This window comes from Halichoerus grypus, chromosome 4 (assembly GCF_964656455.1).
Source record: "Halichoerus grypus chromosome 4, mHalGry1.hap1.1, whole genome shotgun sequence".
Lineage (NCBI taxonomy): Eukaryota > Metazoa > Chordata > Mammalia > Carnivora > Phocidae > Halichoerus > Halichoerus grypus.
The window spans coordinates 133,414,312-133,434,700 of NC_135715.1; the positions used below are offsets into that span (position 1 = coordinate 133,414,312).

Sequence of the window (20,389 nt, forward strand, 5' to 3'; positions counted from 1 at the left end):
GAAATACCATATGATGCAGTACTTCCACTACTGGGTATTTACCCAAAGAAAATGAAAACATTAACTCAAAAAGATATAAGCATCCCTATGTTTACTGCAGCATTATTTACAATAGTCAAGATATGGGAAGCAATCTAAGTGTCTCTTGATAGATGAATGGATAAAGAAGAAGTGGTATATATACACAATGGAATATCATACAGCCATAAAAAGGATGAAATCTTGCCGTTTGCAACAACATGGATGGACCTAGAGGGTATTATGCTAAATGAAACAAGTCAGACTGAGAAGGACAAATACCATATGATTTCACTTATATGTGGAATCTAAAAAACAAAATGAATAAACAAAAAGCAGAATCAGACCTATAAATACGGAGAACAAACTGATGGTTGCCAGAGGGAAGGGGAGCAGGAAGATGGACAAAATGGGTAAAGGGAAGTGGGAGATACAGGCTTCCAGTTATGGAATGAATAAGTCATGAGAATAAAAGTTACAGCACACGGAATACAGTCAGTGGTATTGTAATAGCATTGCATGGTGGCAGATGGCAGCTACACTTTTGGTGAGCATAGCGTAATGTATAGAGATGTTGAATCACTATCTTGTACACCTGAAACGTCTGTAATGTTGCATGTCAACTATACTCAAATTTTAAGAAAAAGGAAAGAAAAGCAAACAAAAAACAATCGACTTTACATCTCTGCTATGCCATAATTTGTCATATGGTTTGGGGAAAATTACTTAACTTCTGAGTTTTAGTTTCCTCACCTGTAAAATGGAACTCATGAAGACCTAGTTCTCAGGACCACTGTGAAGATGATTACAGATAATACATGCAGAGCATCCTGCATAGTACCTGGCATGTGGTAGATATTCAGCAAATGTTAGTTCCCTCTGTGTACCCCCTTCCTAAACATGAACTTCACTGGGAAATAAATCTGTCTGTGTAGTACTCTTCAATGGTGAGCATAATAATATTATAACTTCAAAAAGATGAAACCATTTCTCTCAATTTTGGAGAAAAAAATTGTACCTGTCAAATCTTAAATACAGTTACAATAAAGCATTTATAAAAGAGAGAACTTTCTAAATCTTATGTCTTGCTTATCTAACAGGGGAAAATTAAAATATAATAGTACCATGTGAAAGATTTGAAGTGGTTTTGTTTTTGTTTTTGTAAAGAACTCTGCTCCATCATGCCAAGAGCTGGAGTCATTTGTGTAGATAAATTTTTCACTGGCCTCACAGTTGTTAAGATTTAGGTGGTATGCTAATGACATTGTTTTTCCCCCATTCACTGATTTGAGGCCCTACTGCAACTTGTTCTGTAAAATAGCAAGTCCCCTCCTCGCCCCCTTCCATAAAGTCGGAAATTCTAAAATCCAGGAGTTAAATATCACCCAGATTTGCTGCCTGCTGGTGTGGAAAGCAAGTTGCCTTTCAGATGTCTAAGGAGTTGGAAGATCTCAGTGTGCATATCATGCTTAACCCACGGTGACGGGTGATTGGCAGCCTAACAGCTGAGCGACAGCCATTTGGCTAGGAGTTCAAACCCCAACACGAAGAGCCATAGCAGGATCATGACTTGATTTGCTGTGGCCATGAAGTCTAAATCACTGAGCACAGAGGTGGAGGCAGAGGTGACAGCTGGTAGCCATTCTCGTCAATAAAGTTGTGACGGTTGAGATGTACTAGCAACCAGAGCCTGCTAATTTCATAGACTTTGAGCCAAGTACTTAGTGTCAAAACCAGCTATGGTCAATGATACAAATGGCTGTGAAGTGTCCCTCGTCAACAGCAAGGCTCTCCCCACCAGACGCTTTCCTCCTAGTGGGTTAGAAATGATTGGATCCTGCTTTCCAGGAACAATCAGTTTGAGAAGACTTTTATCTTTTAATTTTTTTAGGTCCTGGTGATTTTTAAAAAGTCATATTTATTGAGGTATAATTTATATACAGTAAAACTCAAAACAGTTTGATAAAATTGGATGAGCACAGGTAATCCCCTTTACAATCAAGAAAAAGAAAATTTCCAAAAAGCTCTCTCCTGCCCCTTCTGTTACAATCCCTCCCCCACCCTTAGGTCCTGGTGACCACTAATGGGTTTTCTATCCCTATAATTATGCCTTTCCCAAAATGTCATAGAAATGGAGTAATATAGTATATAAGCTTTTGCGTCTGGCTTCTTTAACTTAGTTTAATACTTTTACGATTCATCAGTGTTCATGCATTTAACAGTAATTTGTTCTTTTTCATTGCTGAGCAGAATTCCAGGATGTGGATATACCATAGTTTTGCCAATTACTAGCTAAATGACATTTGTTTCCAGATCTGGGTGACTACGAATAAAGCTGCTGTAAACATCTAAAACTTTATCTTTTTAGGAAAGATTTATAGGAAAGTAAATAACTTTGATTTATAGGAAACCAGAACTGCATAAGCTGGAATGATCATAGAGGTGGGAATTATTTCCTTCTTGATTAACAAACAGAAATACTTACTTTCCTAACATGCTATATTTTTGCATAGAAATTTCTAGTTTATACAAGGCAGTTTCACCCACCTTATTTTTGTAGTTCTCACAGTAACCCTGAGAAGTAGGTTGGGAATCTTACCCCATTTTACAGATGGTGGCTAAGAAACTTCCCTGCAATCCAGACTGCCTAACTCCTGATCTGGTGCCCTTCCCCCAAACATTTTCTGAACATCCTCTCTGTGCAGAACACTCTGCTAAATGCTTTGGGGGTGGTCACAAAAGCACCATAAAAATTATTTTTTTCCCCATTGAGAGGGGACAGACAGCCTGATGCTCTACATCATGTCAGCAGGTAAATGTAAATTAAAACATCAGTATACTGTTATACACCTATTAGAAGGGCCAAAATCTGTAACACTGGCAACATCAAATGCTGATGAGGATGTGAAACAACAGGAACCTCATTCATTGCTGATGAGAATACGGAATGGTAGAGCTACTTTGGAACACAGTGTGGCAGTTTCTTACAAAACTAAACAGACTCTTACCATATGATCCAGTATTCACGGTCTTTGGTATTTACCCAGAGGAGTTGAAAACTTATGTCCACACAAAAACCTGCACACAGATGTTTGAGGCAGCTTTATTCATAATTTCTAAAACTTGGAAGCGACCAGGATGTGCTTCAGTGGGTAAATGGATAAATAAACTATAGTACATCCAGACGATGGAATATTATTTCGTGCTAAAAAGAAATGAGCTTTCAAGCCACTAAAAGGCATGCAGGAAACATAAATGCATATTACAAGGTGAAAGCCAGTCTGAAAAGCCTACGTACTGCATGATTCCAACTATGACATTCTGGGAAAAACAAAACTGTGGAGACTGTACAAAGATCAATGGTTGCCACAGGTGTGGGAGGGGGTTAATAGGCAGAGCCCAGAGGATTTTTTACGGCAGTGAAATTACCGTATGACACAAGGATGATGGATATATGTCATTTTAATGTGTCCAAACCCATATGATGTACGACATCGAGAGTGAACCATAGTGTAAACTATGGATTTTGGGTAATTAAGAAGTGTCAGTGTAAGTCCATCAATTGTAGCAAATGTAGCACTCTGGTGGGAGGTGTTGATAGTGTATGCATATGTGGAAGCAGGAAATATATGGGAAATCTCTGTACCTTCCTCTCAGGTTTGCTGAGAATCTAAAACTGCTCTTAAACATAAAATCTTTTAAAAAGGAGGTGGGAGAAACAGTCTCAAATGGAACCAGGACGGACACATCTGCCCCAAGCTTAAGAGGAGTGCTAAGCTAGAGCCAGCTAACACAACCACAAGAAACAAACAACCTATGAAGCTTCCTCCAGTCCTTTTTGGAAGCAGGCGGGGCATAAATTATAAGAAATAAATCCCACCCAAGGTCGCTGGGAGTCAGAAGAGAACAGAGTGACAGTGCCTGGGTGCTTGAAGGCAAGGGGAATTTCCCAAACGGCGATGTTCTGAGGCAGACAAGAAACTGATCTCTAGGATAAGGGAAAACCTGCCTCCTTAGTTTCCAAGTTAGAGAAAGCAATTACCCGGCAAGACTTTCTTTGAACTCAAAGTTTGACCGGGATAATGACTGGAATTAAGCGCTGGAGAATCAAAGTGGAAAATGTTCTCATAGGCTTGGAATTACCAGAATTGTTTTATGTGGAAAGGGGGTTTCTGATGTGGCTGTTGGGGGAAAAAAAAAAAAATCTGTCAGTGAGATTCTATTCTTTAAAAAAAAGAATTGTACTTTCTCAGTGCTGCTTTTGGTGGCATTTGGCTGTCAGACCTCCCACAAGTTGGCCTCTTTATGTTCTGATAAGATGGCTGTTGACCAGCTGTCACTCCAGCCAGAAATGACACGGGCTCCTGGTGCAATTCGCCAGCAGCGGTGAGGAGGGAAGGCTGCGCCTTTGTGCCTCATCTGTATGCGCCTTCTCTGCCAGATACAGTAGGCACTGTTTGCCAGGTCCATCATGAGGGCAGGAAAGCCTACCCTGCCTAGATCCCCAACCAAGAAATCTACCTAGACGGTGCCCCTGCTGGAAACCATGCCTCTGGGGCTACCCTCTGGGTGGGTCATCGAATGCCAGTCCAAGCCAGAGCCTCCTCCCACAGCAGCGGATCTGTGAGAACTTAGAGGCCCCGGCATGTGAAAGAAATAAAGTCTGAATTTTTACTTCCACTTTTAAAGGAAAAAATAAGAGTAGAGGTTAATGATTTTTAAAATGTTTACATAAATGGGGCTGTACCATGTCATATTTAGGAATTCAGACTTTAGGGCAAAACTGCTTGGATTTGAACCCTGGCTCTGCCACTCTCCAGCCGTGTGTGACTCTTGGGCAAGTTATTTAACCGCTCTGGGCCTCAGTTTCCTTAACTGTAAAATGGGAATAATAGTGGCCTCTACCTTTTAGAGTTACTATGAAGATTAAAGAGTAAATTTTTGTAAAGGGCTTAGAACACTGCATGGAACATAATAATCCATATATTTGTATTTGTTTGTTAAATGAAAATAATGGAGATTTCCCTAATTCCTGTTCTTAACACCCCCCACCCCCCAGTGAAATCAAGCTGAATACATGTACCTAATCTTTTTCATCTATTTCTTTTTTCTTATCATCTGTCAGCTTTACCTCTTCATGTTAGTTTCCTAGGGCTACCATAACAAATTACCCCAAACTCTGTAGCATAAAACAACAGAAACTTATTCTCTCACAGTTCAGGAGGCTGGAAGTCCAAAATCAGCAAGGTTGGTTTCTTCTGGAGGCTCTGAGGGACAATTCTTTCCATACCTCTCTCCTAGCTTCTGGTAGTTCTTGACAATGTTTGGCATTCCTTGGCTTGTAGACCCATCACTCCACTCTTAGCTTTCATTATCACATGCATTCTCCCTGTGTCTGTGTCTTCACGTGATCTTCTTATAAGGACGCTAATCTTTGGACTTAAGACCCACCTTAATCCAGTATGACCTCATCTTAAACTAATTACATCTACAAAGAGCTTATTTCCAAATAAGGTCACATTCTGAGGTTCTAGGTAGACAGGAATATTGAGGGGACTCTAGTCTACCCAGGTCACTCCCTTAAAACTTTTAGGGTGTTTTTACATCTGTTATTTCTTTTTATTCCTAGAATATTAGAATGTATTAGAATGTAAGCTCCATGGGAGTAGGGACTGTATCTCTTTAAGTGTAGTCTGAAGTAGCTGACATTGCTTAACGTGGGTTTGCTGGGCACCTCCAGGGAATGGAGAGACATGGTGCCATCAGGCTGGGTGTGGGAATGTGATGTTGAGGTAGGAGAGTCACTCAGAAGGAGAGAGAGGGACAGGATGGGAAAAAAAAATTCCATCCAAGGAAATAAAAGAAGGAGAAAGGTCAGAGATCCCAAATATTCTAATATGGTATATCTGGAAGTTCTGCCAGCAAATCTGAAACAGCCAGAGTCAGAAGGAAGGAGCAGGATGAGAGAGAACAAGGTTTACATCGCAGGTCAGAGGAAAAGAAGAGGGGGCTGCCTCAGGGCAAAGCCTGAAGCATATCTTTAGGATGAGGGGCTTTGCTACCAGTGTGGTTTCTTCTAGAGCCAAGGGATCCAGCTGGGAAGAACCAGCCCTCTTCAGATACCTGAGGTAGTCTGAGGTGGTGGGACATCTTCAACCCATCATGCCCTCGAGGGTCATGGAGAATGGAAGAAGAGATGTGACGGCCAGGACAGGCCCTTCAGTATTTTTCCACTCAAGTCGTGAGCTGTTTTGGTAGAGAAGTATTTAGGTATTTATCAACATGAGCTAAGCTGCCTGGACAATAAAAAGCTGCAACTGTGGTAGTCCTCAACCTAGTGGAATGTGTAGTCTCTCTTTTCCATGACCGCATTATTCGTTGTCGACCCACAACCATCAGTGAACAGGACTACAAGATGAAAGGAAAGGACACATATGCCTGAGGGGCAGAGATGTGGAGGAAAGGAGGAGACCTTGTCCCTCCTTTTACTTCCCTGGTGGTACAACTAAAAAGGCAATAGGAAAACCATCCAGTTGTCCAACCAGAAGCCCTGTCCTGGTACACTTAAGCTCCCAGTTTGACTAATGCAATCATTGAGACAGAGCTTATTGGAATTATCAAGTAGGGAGTCCAGTCAGGACAGTCACCAATTCCTACAATTAGGCCCTCTCCAACCACACTGTATTAAATCTTAAAAATAAGCACCAAATCTGTTGGTGAGATTTATAACATTGGAGCCTCAGACCATGAGACAAGTGTGGGTTTCCCTAACCACATTGTGTCACCCACTTGGGTAATTCCTCCAGGTGTGGGAGCATAAACTTGGTAAGTTCCTCCTTTGTTTCATTCCACAGGACACCCTTTAGACCAAAGCAGTGATCTGCAGCCCACTGTCACAAGGGATAGCAAGAGAAGCGCCCAGGATCAAGACTGCAGTAAACCTGGTGACCACACAGGTGGGGTCATTAGAGGTTTGGGATGGGTATCCTATATTCAGGGATGTTCCAGAGAAGGTTCCAGAGATGGAAATGACCACCTGATATGGACCCTCTGTTTTTCTATAGGAGACAGCTGATTAAATTCAGGGGCAGCCTTACAGGCGATCCTGACCAGCGATTTCACAAAAGGGAAAGAATAGACAGAGATAATCTCAGCTTCTCTGCCCATTGACCTCTTTGCTGGGAAACTGGTCTAGTTGTGACTCTCCTTACCGACTGCATCTCCTCAACTCCTCTTGGAGTGGACGCTGACATATTTCTGTCTGATCTACCTCAGGACTTACGAAAATTCAGCTTCTCAAGAAGGTCTTTTTATGATCCTGACATTGGTCCATAGATCTCAAACTGATGGAGAACATTTATGGTGGGGAGGAGCACCAGGGACAAGAAATTAAAACTTGATTATCTGGTCTAAGCCACCTTCCATTAGTTAACATCATTGTAAAGTGAGAGCATTAGACAGACTAAATCAGTGGTTTTTAAACATTTAAAAAAAATAGTAGAATCTTCCCTTTTTACAGTTTGCAGTTTCTGGACTTCTGCTGGAAGAAGCTGTGATTTTCAAAAATATGGCCTTTAATGCTAATGCCAGCATTTTCTGAAATGTGCAGATGAGTTGCCCTGGATTTTACAGTAGAGTTTGCAGTTTATCTGCCAGACCCAGCAAAGAGTTTCTGGGCACTTCCCACTCCTTTGGAATCTGCCTCCTAGCCTCTGTTTCAAAGAAATACAGAACTGGGACTTTACCTTGGAGTTGGGAGGTTAGGGAGTGGGAAAGAAGGAAAAGAGGGGCAGCCCAGGGAGCAGCAGTGTTTCCTAAATTTGAGGAGACTTGGGGGCGGAGACAACCACACACTTTTCATTTTCAAAAACAGGACGCCTAAACTCTACTGACTCATGGCCTGGACCCTTTCTCCTTAGCAGAAATCACAAATAGGAGGTCTTACAGATGTAATCACCATGCAGATGTGTTTTGTTTGGCTAGACACAGTGTTTTGTTTTGTTTTTTTTAAACTTTGAACCCAAATGTCTTTAGGTGGGGCATACGTTCTCTGGTTCACCTCAGACCCCCCCACTTCCCTCTCTCTTTGCCTGACAGTGCACACATTGACGTTACCTGGGTGGCCCCAAAGGCATTTGAGTTTGCACTGCCTGCTCCCATGTTTTCGGCCAAATGCCTTTCTATCTTATTCCGAAATGCTCCAGTGGAGAATTGGTTTGACTTTCCTAGGAAATATGAATGGCTCATTGAGTTCAATCCAACTTTGGAAGGATTCGACTCCTTCAGAGAAGTCCTTCTTAGAATTGCTTTATTTCATTGAACCGAACACTTAGGGATGGTCCTCTGAGGAGAAGAGACCCCGATCTGGAGAAGCCTCTGTTGCCCCACCTGCACACACCTCAGGTCTGCTGGGCAAGCTCATCATTGAATTTTTTCAGCCATGTCACTGGTCTTATTCCTTTTAACTTGATCCATTCACTTAGAATGACCACCCTATTTTACCTTTCTGGTTTTCTCCATATCTTTGTTTCTTGAATCTCCTGGTTCAGCAATTAATTTGCCAAAGAGATGCCAGATGATTCCAAGTGTCACCAGGACATACTTAAAAATATTTCACAATATTGGGTTTTGCTTTGAACTCAATAGTTTGATGGCCTCCTTCTTATTTAAGTTTATGTTTTTACTCTGACTCAAATCCTTCTCCCTGCTCTTCAGGCAAAGCTGGGAGATGGAAGAACAGACTTCATCTAAGCTTTATTAAGAATATTCTGTAAGTTTTCTGTTTGATTTTTATACTTCAAATAACTCTTAAAAATCAATATTTTGATGACTGAAGTGTAAATGAATAAGAAACATGGAATAAGTTTTCCCTTCAATTACATGAACAGAAATTCTGTGGACTTTTATTGGAAACCCAAGCAAAGTAACTGGGGGCATTTGCTAAGTTCCAAGAAAAGATGTTGAAGCTTCCTCTCTGGAGGTGGACATAGCACCTTTCTCCTGAGAGTCCCAAACCAAGAGGGGCTTGGTGATCTTTTCTTGCTTTGCTTTTTCCTCTCTGAATTACTATTAAGCTGCTCTTGTGCCTCTTTATTCTGAAGATCTCAGATAGATGGAGACAAGCGCAATCTCAGCTTTCCACATGGGTGATACCATCTGGACTTTGATCAGTGCGTGGTAGCTCTTGGTTCTGCCGAATTGGGCCCGAGCACAAGGTTAAAGATTATTCCTGTCAATGTTCCTTCCTAATAAGGAAGCAGAGTTATTTGTGCCCCTGAAGTAGGCTCCTCTTTCTCCTTTTCAAGTCAGTTCTTGCTTTTATGTTGCTTGTCATAGTATTACAAGTGAGCTTAGGCCAAACACTGTTTTAGAATCTCCAGTAGGGGTAAACCTGCCTGATCCTCTCACTGGAGGAGTTGGTCAATCAAGAGATGGCAGGGAAGAGAGGGAAGGGAATCCATTAATGAAATTCTGGAAGGTTGCAGCTATTTTTCTTGATTTCTTTTTTTTCTTCTTCTTTCAACATTGCTGTTTCACTGTTTGGTCATAATGTTTTGTTTTGTGTGTAATAATAAAAATATAATAATGTTCCACTTAAAATTTTATCTTTTTTCTTTTGGTGTTTATAGCAATAATAATAATAATAGTAACAGATGGTCTTATCTATCACTGATAGCTTGAAGAATTGCATTTCTTTTACACAAGAGATATTTATGTCTAAGGAACCAAACCAATAACATAGAATCAGAGTTAACTCTTCCCAGAATAGACAACATAAAACTATTGATTTCTGTATTTCTTTTTCTGCACTCTTTGTCATGCTATATGTTCCATCATTATAACTTCAACCTTATACATTTTTAAAAAAATTTTTATTGTTATGTTAATCACCATACATTACATCATTAGTTTTAGATGTATTCATTGTTTGTGCATAACACCCAGTGCTCCATGCAGAAAGTGCCCTCTTTAATACCCATCACCAGGCTAACCCATCCTCCCACCCCTCTCCCCTCTAGAACCCTCAGTTTGTTTTTCAGAGTCCATCGTCTCTCATGGTTTGTCTCCCCCTCCGGTTTCCCCCCTTCATTCTTCCCCTCCTGCTATCTTCTTCTTTTTTTTTTTCTTAACATATATTGCATTATTTGTTTCAGAGGTACAGATCTGTAATTCAACAGTCTTGCACAATTCACAGCACTCACCATAGCACATACCCTCCCCAGTGTCTATCACCCAGCCACCCCATCCCTCCCACCCCACCCCCCACTCCAGCAACCCTCAGTTTGTTTCCTGAGATTAAGAATTCCTCATATCAGTGAGGTCATATGATACATGTCTTTCTCTGATTGACTTATTTTGCTCAGCATAACACCCTCCAGTTCCATCCACATCATTGCAAATGGCAAGATCTCATTCCTTTTGATGGCTGCATAATATTCCATTGTATATATATACACCACATCTTCTTTATCCATTCATCTGTCGATGGACATCTTGGCTCTTTCCACAGTTTGCCTATTGTGGACGTTGCTGCTGTAAACATCGGGGTGCACGTACCCCTTCGGATCCCTACATTTGTATCTTTGGGGTAAATACCCAGTAGTGCAATTGCTGGGTCATAGGGCAGCTCTATTTTCAACTTTTTGGGGAACCTCCATACTGTTTTCCAGAGTGGCTGCACCAGCTTGCATTCCCACCAACAGTGTAGGAGGGTTCCCCTTTCTCCGCATCCCCGCCAACATCTGTCATTTCCTGACTTGATGATTTTAGCCATTCTAACTGGTGTGAGGTGGTATCTCATTGAGGTTTGGATTTGGATTTCCCTGATGCCGAGCGATGTTGAGCACTTCTTCATGTGTCTGTTGGCCATTTGGATGTCTTCTTTGGAAAAATGTCTGTTCATGTCTTCTGCCCATTTCTTGATTAGATTCTTTGTTCTTTGGGTGTTGAGTTTGATAACTTCTTTATAGATTTTGAATACTAGCCCTTTATCTGATATGTCATTTGCAAATATCTTCTCCCATTCTGTCGGTTGTCTTTTGATTTTGTTGACTGTTTCTTTTGCTGTGCAAAAGCTTTTTATCTTTTTTAAAACTTTTTTATTGTTATGTTAATCACCATACATTACATCATTATTTTTAGATGTAGTGTTCCATGATTCATTGTTTGTGCATAACACCCAGTGCTCCATGCAGAAGGTGCCCTCTTTAATACCCATCACCAGGCTAACCCATCCTCCCACCCCCCTCCCCTCTAGAACCCTCAGTTTGTTTTTCAGAGTCCATTGTCTCTCATGGTTTGTCTCCCCCTCCGGTTTCCCCTCTTCATTCTTCCCCTCCTGCTATCTTCTTCTTTTTTTTTTTTTTCTTAACATATATTGCATTATTTATTTCAGAAGTACAGATCTGAGATTCAACAGTCTTGCACAATTCACAGCACTTAACCAGAGCACATACCCTCCACAGTGTCTATCACCCAGTCACCCCAACCCTCCCACCCCACCCCCCACTCCAGCAACCCTCAGTTTGTTTCCTGAGATTAAGAATTCCTCATATCAGTGAGGTCATATGATACATGTCTCTCTCTGTTTGATTTATTTCGCTCAGCATAATACCCTCCAGTTCCAAAAAGCTTTTTATCTTGATGAAGTCCCAATAGTTCATTTTTGCCCTTGCTTCCCTTGCCTTTGGCGATGTTTCTAGGAAGAAGTTGCTGCAGCTGAGGTCGAAGAGGTTGCTGCCTGTGTTCTCCTCTAGGATTTTGATGGACTCCTGTCTCACATTTAGGTCTTTCAACCATTTGGAGTCTATTTTTGTGTGTGGTGTAAGGAAATGGTCCAGTTTCATTCTTCTGCATGTGTCTGTCCAATTTTCCCAACACCATTTGTTGAAGAGGCTGTCTTTTTTCCATTGGACATTCTTTCCTGCTTTGTCGAAGATGAGTTGACCATAGAGTTGAGGGTCCATTTCTGGGCTCTCTGTTCTGTTCCATTGATCTATGTGTCTGTTTTTGTGCCAGTACCATACTGTCTTGATGACAGCTTTGTAATAGAGCTGGAAGTCCGGAATTGTGATGCTGCCAGCTTTGCTTTTCTTTTTCAACATTCCTCTGGCTATTCGGGGTCTTTTCTGGTTCCATACAAATTTTAGGATTATTTGTTCCATTTCTTTGAAAAAAGTGGATGGTATTTTGATGGGGAGTGCACTGAATGTGTAGATTGCTCTAGGTAGCATTGACATCTTCACAATATTTGTTCTTCCAATCCATGAGCATGGAACGTTTTTCCATTTCTTTGTGTCTTCCTCAATTTCTTTCATGAGTATTTTATAGTTTTCTGAGTACAGATCCTTTGCCTCTTTGGTTAGATTTATTCCTAGGTATCTTATGGTTTTGGGTGCAATTGTAAATGGGATCGACTCCTTCATTTCTCTTTCTTCTGTCTTGTTGTTGGTGTATAGGAATGCCACTGATTTGTGTGCATTGCTTTTATATCCTGCCACTTTACTGAAGTCCTGTATGAGTTCTAGCAGTTTTGGGGTGGAGTCTTTTGGGCTTTCCACATAAAGTATCCTATCATCTGCAAAGAGTGAGAGTTTGACTTCTTCTTTGCCGATTTGGATGCCTTTTATTTCTTTTTGTTGTCTGATTGCTGTGGCTAGGACTTCTAATACTATGTTGAATAGCAGTGGTGATAGTGAACATCCCTGCCGCGTTCCTGACCTTAGGGGGAAAGCTCTCAGTTTTTCCCCATTGAGAATGATATCTGCTGTAGGTTTTTCATAGATGGCTTTTATGGTATTGAAGGATGTACCCTCTATCCCTATACTCTGAAGAGTTTTGATCAAGAAAGGATGCTGTAGGGTGCCTGGGTGGCTCAGTTGGTTAAGCGACTGCCTTCAGGTCAGGTCATGATCCTGGAGTCCCAGGATCGAGTCCCGCATCGGGCTCCCTGCTCAGCGGGGAGTCTGCTTCTCCCTCTGACCCTCCCCCCTCTCATGTGCTCTCTCTCTCTCATTCTCTCTCTCTCAAATAAATAAATAAAATCTTCAAAAAAAAAAAAAGAAAGGATGCTGTACTTTGTCAAATGCTTTTTCTGCATCTGTTGAGAGGATCATATGATTCTTGTTCTTTCTTTTGTTAATGTATTGTATCACGTTGATTGATTTGCGGATGTTGAACCAACCTTGCGGCCCAGGGATAAATCCCACTTGGTCGTGGTGAATAATCCTTTTAATGTACTGTTGGATCCTACTGGCTAGTATTTTGGTGAGAATAGTTGCATCCGTGTTCATCAAGGATATTGGTCTGTAATTCTCCTTTTTGATGGGGTCTTTGTCTGGTTTTGGGATCAAGGTAATGGTGGCCTCATAAAACGAGTTTGGAAGTTTTCCTTCCGTTTCTATTTTTTGGAACAGTTTCAGAAGAATAGGTATTAATTCTTCTTTAAATGTCTGGTAGAATTCCCCTGGGAAGCCATCTGGCCCTGGGCTTTTGTTTGTTGGGAGATTTTTGATGACTGCTTCAATTTACTTAGTGGTTATAGGTCTGTTCAGGTTTTCTATTTCTTCCTGGTTCAGTTTTGGTAGTTGATACATCTCTAGGAATGCATCCATTTCTTCCAGGTTATCTAATTTGCTGGCATAGAGTTGCTCATAATATGTTCTTATAATTGTTTGTATTTCTTTGGTGTTGGTTGTGATCTCTCCTCTTTCATTCATGATTTTGTTGATTTGGGTCATTTCTCTTTTCTTTTTGATAAGTCTGGCCAGGGGTTTATCAATCTTGTTAATTCTTTCAAAGAACCAGCTCCTAGTTTTGTTGATCTGTTCTACTGTTCTTTTGGTTTCTATTTCATTGATTTCTGCTCTGATCTTTATTATTTCTCTTCTCCTGCTGGGTTTAGGCTTTATTTGCTGTTCTTTCTCCAGCTCCTTTAGGTGTAGGGTTAGGTTGTGTACTTGAGACCTTTCTTGTTTCTTGAGAAAGGCTTGTATTGCTATATACTTTCCTCTTAGGACTGCCTTGGGACTGCATCCCAAAGATTTTGAACAGTTGTGTTTTCATTTTCATTGGTTTCCATGAATTTTTTAATTCTTCTTTAATTTCCTGGTTGACCCATTCATTCTTTAGTAGGATGCTCTTTATCTCCATGTATTTGAGGTCTTTCCGACTTTCCTCTTATGATTGAGTTCTAGTTTCAAAGCATTGTGGTCTGAAAATAGGCAGGGAATGATCCCAATCTTTTGGTACCGGTTGAGACCTGATTTATGACCTAGGATATGATTGATTCTGGAGAATGTTCCATGGGCACTAGAGAAGAATGTGTATTCCGTTGCTTTGCGATGGCATGTTCTGAATATGTCTGTGAAGTCCATTTGGTCCAGTGTGTCATTTAAAGTCTTTATTTCCTTGTTGATCTTTTGCTTAGATGATCTGTCCATTTCAGTGAGGGGGGTGTTAAAGTCCCCCACTATTATTGTATTGTTGTCAATGTGTTTCTTTGCTTTTGTTATTAATTGCCTTATATAATTGGCTGCTCCCATGTTAGGGGCGTAGATACCTACAATTGTTAGATCTTCTTGTTGGATAGACCCTTTAAGTGGGATATAGTGTCCTTCCTCATCTCTTATTACAGTCTTTGGTTTAAAATCTAATTTGTCTGATATAAGGATTGCCACCCCAGCTTTCTTTTGGTGTCCATTAGCATGGTAAATGGTTTTCCACCCCTCACTTTCAATCTGGGGGTGTCTTTGGGTCTAAAATGAGTCTCTTGCAGACAGCATATCGATGGGTCTTGTTTTTTAATCCAATCTGATAGCCTGTGTCTTTTGATTGGGGCATTTAGCCCATTTACATTCAGGGTAACTACTGAAAGATATGAATGTAGTGCCATTGTATTGCCTGTAAGGTGACTGTTACTGTATGTTGTCTGTGTTCCTTTCTGGTCTATGTTGCTTTTAGGCTCTCTCTTTGCTTAGAGGACCCCTTTCAATATCTCTTGTAGGGCTGGTTTTGTGTTTGCAAATTCCTTTAGTTTTTGTTTGTCCTGGAAGCTTTTTATCTCTCCTTCTATTTTCAATGACAGCCTAGCTGGATATAGTATTCTTGGCTGCATATTTTTCTCATTTAGTGCTCTGAATATATCATGCCAGTCCTTTCTGGCCTGCCAGGTCTCTGTGGATAGGTCTGTTGCCAATCTAATGTTTCTACCATTGTAGGTTACGTATCTCTTCTCCCGAGCTGCTTTCAGGATTTTCTGTTTGTCTCTGAGACTCGTAAGTTTTACTATTAGGTGTCGGGGTGTTGACCTATTTTTATTGATTTTGAGAGGGGTTCTCTGTGCTTCCTGGATTTTGATGCCTCTTTCCTTCCCCAAATTAGGGAAGTTCTCTGCTATAATTTGCTCCAATATACCTTCTGCCCCTCTCTTTCTTTCTTCTTCTTCTGGGATCCCAATTATTCTAATGTTGTTTCGTCTTATGGTATCGCTTCTCTCTCGAATTCTGCCCTTGTGATCCAGTAGTTGTTTCTCTCTCTTTTTCTCAGCTTCTTTATTTTCCATCATTTGGTCTTCTATACCACTGATTCTCTCTTCTACCTCATTTATCCTAGCAGTTAGAGCCCCCATTTTTTATTGCACCTCATTAATAGCCTTTTTGATTTCGACTTGGTTAGATTATAGTTCTTTTATTTCTCCAGAAGGCGTTTCTCTAATAACTTCCATGCTTTTTTCAAGCCCAGCTAGTATCTTTAAAGTGATGATTCTGAACTCTAGATCCGACATCGTACTAATGTCCGTACTGAGTAGCTCCCGCCCCACTCCTCCCCAGGGAGGAAGGAGAGGCTCCCTGGATCTGTCACTTGTTGGGTCCCTGCTGGAAGAGCAGTGGCCTGACTGTGCCGCAGATCACAGTTTATGGCAACCCTGAGCTGAGAGCCCACGCCTTGGCTCTGTCTCTGCAGCCGGCTTCCCTTCTCCGATACCTGGGAGCTCTGCTGCACTCAGGCACCCCCGGTCTTTCTGTGATCCTGAGGGTCCTGAGACCACACTGTCCCGCGAGGGTTCCACCCCCTGCTTAGCCACTGGAGCGACGTCCCTCAGTGGAGCAGACTTCTAAAAGTTCCGATTTTGTGCTCCACTGCTCTATCACTTGCCGGAAGTGGCCGTCGGAGGCCCCCTCCCCCGCCGTCTATCCTCGGATTCACTTCTCCGCACATCCTACCCTCCAGAAAGTGGTCGCTTTTCTGTTTAGAGTGTTGTTGCTATTCTTTTCTTCGATCTCCTCTTGAGTTTGTAGGTGTTCAGAATGGTTTGATCCCTATCCAGCTGAATTCCTGAGACCAGACAAAATCCAGGTCTCCTACTCCTCCGCCATCTTGCTCCGTCCCCCCTTATACATTTTTTTAAAAGATTTATTTATTTATTAGAAAGAGAGAAAGAGCCTGGGGGTGGGGGAGGGGAGAAGTAGAGGGAAAGGGAGAGAGAGTCTTAAGCAGACTCCCCGCTGAGCACAGAGCTTGACATGGGGCTCCATCTCACGACCCTGAGATCATGACCTGAGCCGAAACCAAGAATTGGACACTGAACCAACTGCACTACCCAGGTGCCCCCAACTTTATACATTTTATGCATCTTCTGCAGTATGTCGCAATTGCCAAGTTTACAGATTGTCTTCACTGTTTATATTTTGGTTTGGATGCTTTTAGATGACCTGAAATAAGGACAGCAAATAGGTGCAGTCTCTCCCCTATCCTAACTGATTAGTAGTGACTGTGTGAAACTTTAATTCTCAGCCCTGGCCATACGTTAATATCATCCAGAGAGCTTCCTATAATTAATGCCAATCTTACCCCAGGTCAATTTCAGAATCTCTAGGGGCTGGGCTTAGGCATATTTAAAATCTTCCCACGTGATTTGAATATACCACTGGGATTAAGGATCACTGATCTGGAACAGTGTCTGTCAAACTTCAGCATGGATCCAGATCACCAATCTGTTAAAAACACAGATTGCCAGCTCCCACCACTGGACGTTCTGATTCACTAGGTCTTGGGTGGGGCCCAACTTTCTAACAAGCTTCTAAGTGAGGTTGATGCTTCATGTGTTGTCATCATGGAGTCATGATCACGTGGCATCTGCACCATGGGAACCACTGATGTAAAGCATGTTAAGAAGGAACTTGAGGGGGGCATCTGGGTGGCTCAGTCATTGAGCGTCTGCCTTCGGCTCAGGTCATGATCCCAGGGTGCTGGGATCGAGCCCCGCATCAGGCTCTCTGCTCAGTGGGGAGCCTGCTTCTCCCTCTCCCACTCCCCCTGCTTGTGTTCCCTCTCTAGCTGTGTCTCTCTCTGTCAAATAAATAAATAAAATCTTAAAAAAAAAAAAAAAGGAACTTGAAGCTGGAGAGCCTAGGTGGCCCAGTCGGTTGAGCATCCGATTCAGGATTTCGGCTCAAGTCATGATCTCATGGGTCGTGAGATCACGTCAGGCCCACCCCCTCCCATGAGCTCTGCACTCAGTAAGGAGTCTGCTTGGGATTCTCTCTCTCTCTCTCTCTCCCTCTGCCTCTCCCCCCACTCAAGTAAGCTCACGCTCTCTCAAATAAATAAATAAATCTAAAAAAAAAAAAGGAACTTGAACCTGAATTAAGATTTAGTGGAAAACAGGGTCATGATTGATTAGTTATGGCTGGGCAGCCATGGTCACAGAAAGGAGGAATTGTATTTGTTACTCCCACTCTTGAGAAGCAGTAAACCACCCTCGTTCACAGTGTAGAAATGGGTTACTCCAGGAATGATTCCCTAGTTACAGTTTGTCGTACGAACATCATGACAATCCATTCCCTGATGTACATTCTGCATCAGCAGGCAGCCCTGCCCTGTCCAGCTGGGACTGGAAGCTGGTCTGCTGTCTAGCCCACTGCCATTCCAACTCCTGCACACCACCATGGCAGTCGACCTCTCCTGGGGGCCTCGAATCTCTGTCCACTATCTCTATCTATTGTTGGAGAAAGGTAGCTTGTTTCCCCATAACTGAATTATTTTACTCAATTTGCTGGCTGGGATCCCAGAACAGGTCAGTCTTGATAGCATGTCATAGACAAAGGCTGCACAACAGCATGAGGGTGGGGAGAGAGGTGCTGCGGAGTGTGGATGGGGGCTAAAACCTAACCCTGCCTCTGAACTTAGCCATAGATCTCTAAGTTTTTTGTTTGTTTTCTTGTTTGTTTTCTCTCCGTTCTGAGGGGCTCTAATAGATCATAAAAGCAGTCCACAAACAGAATTCAACAATGGCCATGCAGAGACTTCAAGCAACTCTTCTGCTGTCACTGAGAAAAATTGGTGAGTCTTATCCATAATGTTCCCAGTCTTAAACTCGGGTGCTCTGTTCCAATGGACAGTGAAACAGAAGTATTCCTAACAGTGTTTTATATTGGTGAGTTGGAGAGAGTAGAGGCAAAAAGTGTTTTTTATCAGATTCTCCCAGGTCAGAGGTCATTACTCTGTGGACAAAAGTCTTTATTCTGTAGGGCAACCTGAACACAATCCTGCTTTTTGGGTTCTCTTCATGGTAAAACAGGTCCTTGGTCTCATTAAGGTAAAGCAGTTTTTCTCAGCTGGGGATAGTTTTGCTCCTCTTCCCTCTGGGACATTTGGCAATGTCTGGAGATATTTTGGTTGTCACACCTTTAGGGAAGGAGTTGTGCTAATGTCATCTCATCTAGTGGGTAGAGGTCAGGGATACTGCTAAACATCCTACCATGCACAGCACAGCCCCCTCACAACCAAGAATTGTCCAGCCCAAAATGTTCCAAGGTAGAAAAACCTTGTGTTTAAGATAAAGCAAAAAGGGAGTATCATTTCCTGTTTACCCACACTTTCTAGTTAAATATAACTCAAAATAAGTAGAGCATTAGAGCCCAGGGCCACCATGCAGCATCTTCAGTGTACACAGGAGCTGCTCAGGTCTGCAGAGGACAATGCCCCTGGCTAAATGTAGGCTCAGGTCACCTTAAGTCAGGCCAGGCCAGCCCATGACATCAAGCACTGGAGACTCAAGGAACTCCTAGGCTTCCAATTCTTCAGGGGCATCTCCATAACCTACCTTCTCCCAGAAAAGGTTTTCAGGCCCTGTCATACATGTCACCAAGAAGAGGACACAACTACAGGAAGGAGTGGACCATGGCAAAGGGATGGTCTAACTAGAATGAAGCTTACCTTTCATATTCTCCTCTAAATCAGTTGTAGGGACTTTTTCATTAAAAGTTTACTCCGGGATTTGGAGAAAGAAGCAGATCATTAGAAGCTTCTTTGCATCTTTTCCCTTGGAAAAAGAAGTGGTTTTGATTTGTAATTTTTAAAAATATTTCTTAATTTTTTGAGATTTCTTATTAATATTTTTGAGACTTGACAAATTACATTATCAGTACTTCTCTAGTGGTCTCAAATTGTTGTTGGGCTGCTTATAAAGTACACTACTTTCCCAACAGAACAGCTCATCCAAGGGTACTTGAGGAAATATTATAGGCCTATCACCTCATACTAGAATGACAAAGTTTAGAATTTCTGATGCAGCAGGAAGACCCTTGAACTTGGCAGGTGGAAGACTTGGGTTCTGGTCCTAGTGCCAACATTTTCCAGCTGTTTGACCTTGGACAAGTCAGTGAACCAGTTTGGGAAATGGCTCTGGCTCCAGCCCAAGCCTGACTCCCCTCAGCCTCAGCTGGTGGCTGACTTTACACAGTATCAGGGCAGTGCTGTGAGCAACTTCAGCTTCACTTCCCTGCATCTCAGAATCTCTTTCTCTCCAGCTGTTCTTTCTTCCTTTGCTCTCGTCTCAAAAGACTATAGGTCTTTTCCTTGCACAGGCTAACTAATGCCTTCATTCGAGGTCCTATCCTCCAGGCCCTATCCCCATCAGTTAGCCCACACTTGCTTTCACAGCTTTCTCTCTCTGCTGTCTCTTTCCCTTTTGCTTATACCTTTCCCCTTTCTACAAAAAAGGCTACTCTTGGCCCTGGCTTCCCTCTTACTTTTACTATCAGACTATCTCAGACTGACATCTGGGTCAGCTGCCTCATTCCCTCACCTACCCCTCCCTCCTTGATCCTGAAATCTGATCTGTGCCCTCCCCGTGTCTCTACAACTGCTCTTGGGAAGTTCAGCTCCCAATTGCTAGAACCTCATCTTCATCAGACTCTGCAGCATCTGTTCCATGGGCCGTGCTGGCCTCAGGTTGCCCTCTTCCTTGGTGTTTGCGGACCTGCAGGCTTCAGGCTCTTACTCTGAGATATCCTTGGTCCTGTCTTCTCTGGCTCCATCCTCCTCATCCACCCACCATTGAAATGAGGTAGTTCTCCAGGTCTTTGAC

At 42.2% G+C, this 20,389-nt stretch overlaps 1 protein-coding gene across 1 annotated transcript in view; it reads left to right on the forward strand.

Moving 5' to 3' along the window:
• MYO3B (myosin IIIB) overlaps window positions 1-20,389 on the forward strand; it is a 394,785-nt gene that overhangs the window by 260,356 nt on the left and 114,040 nt on the right. Inside the window, exons 28-29 of the mRNA XM_078070027.1 lie at window positions 6,873-6,974; window positions 18,276-18,360. Of these exons, the coding sequence (XP_077926153.1) occupies window positions 6,873-6,974; window positions 18,276-18,360 (187 nt within the window). The remainder of the gene's footprint in view (window positions 1-6,872; window positions 6,975-18,275; window positions 18,361-20,389) is intronic.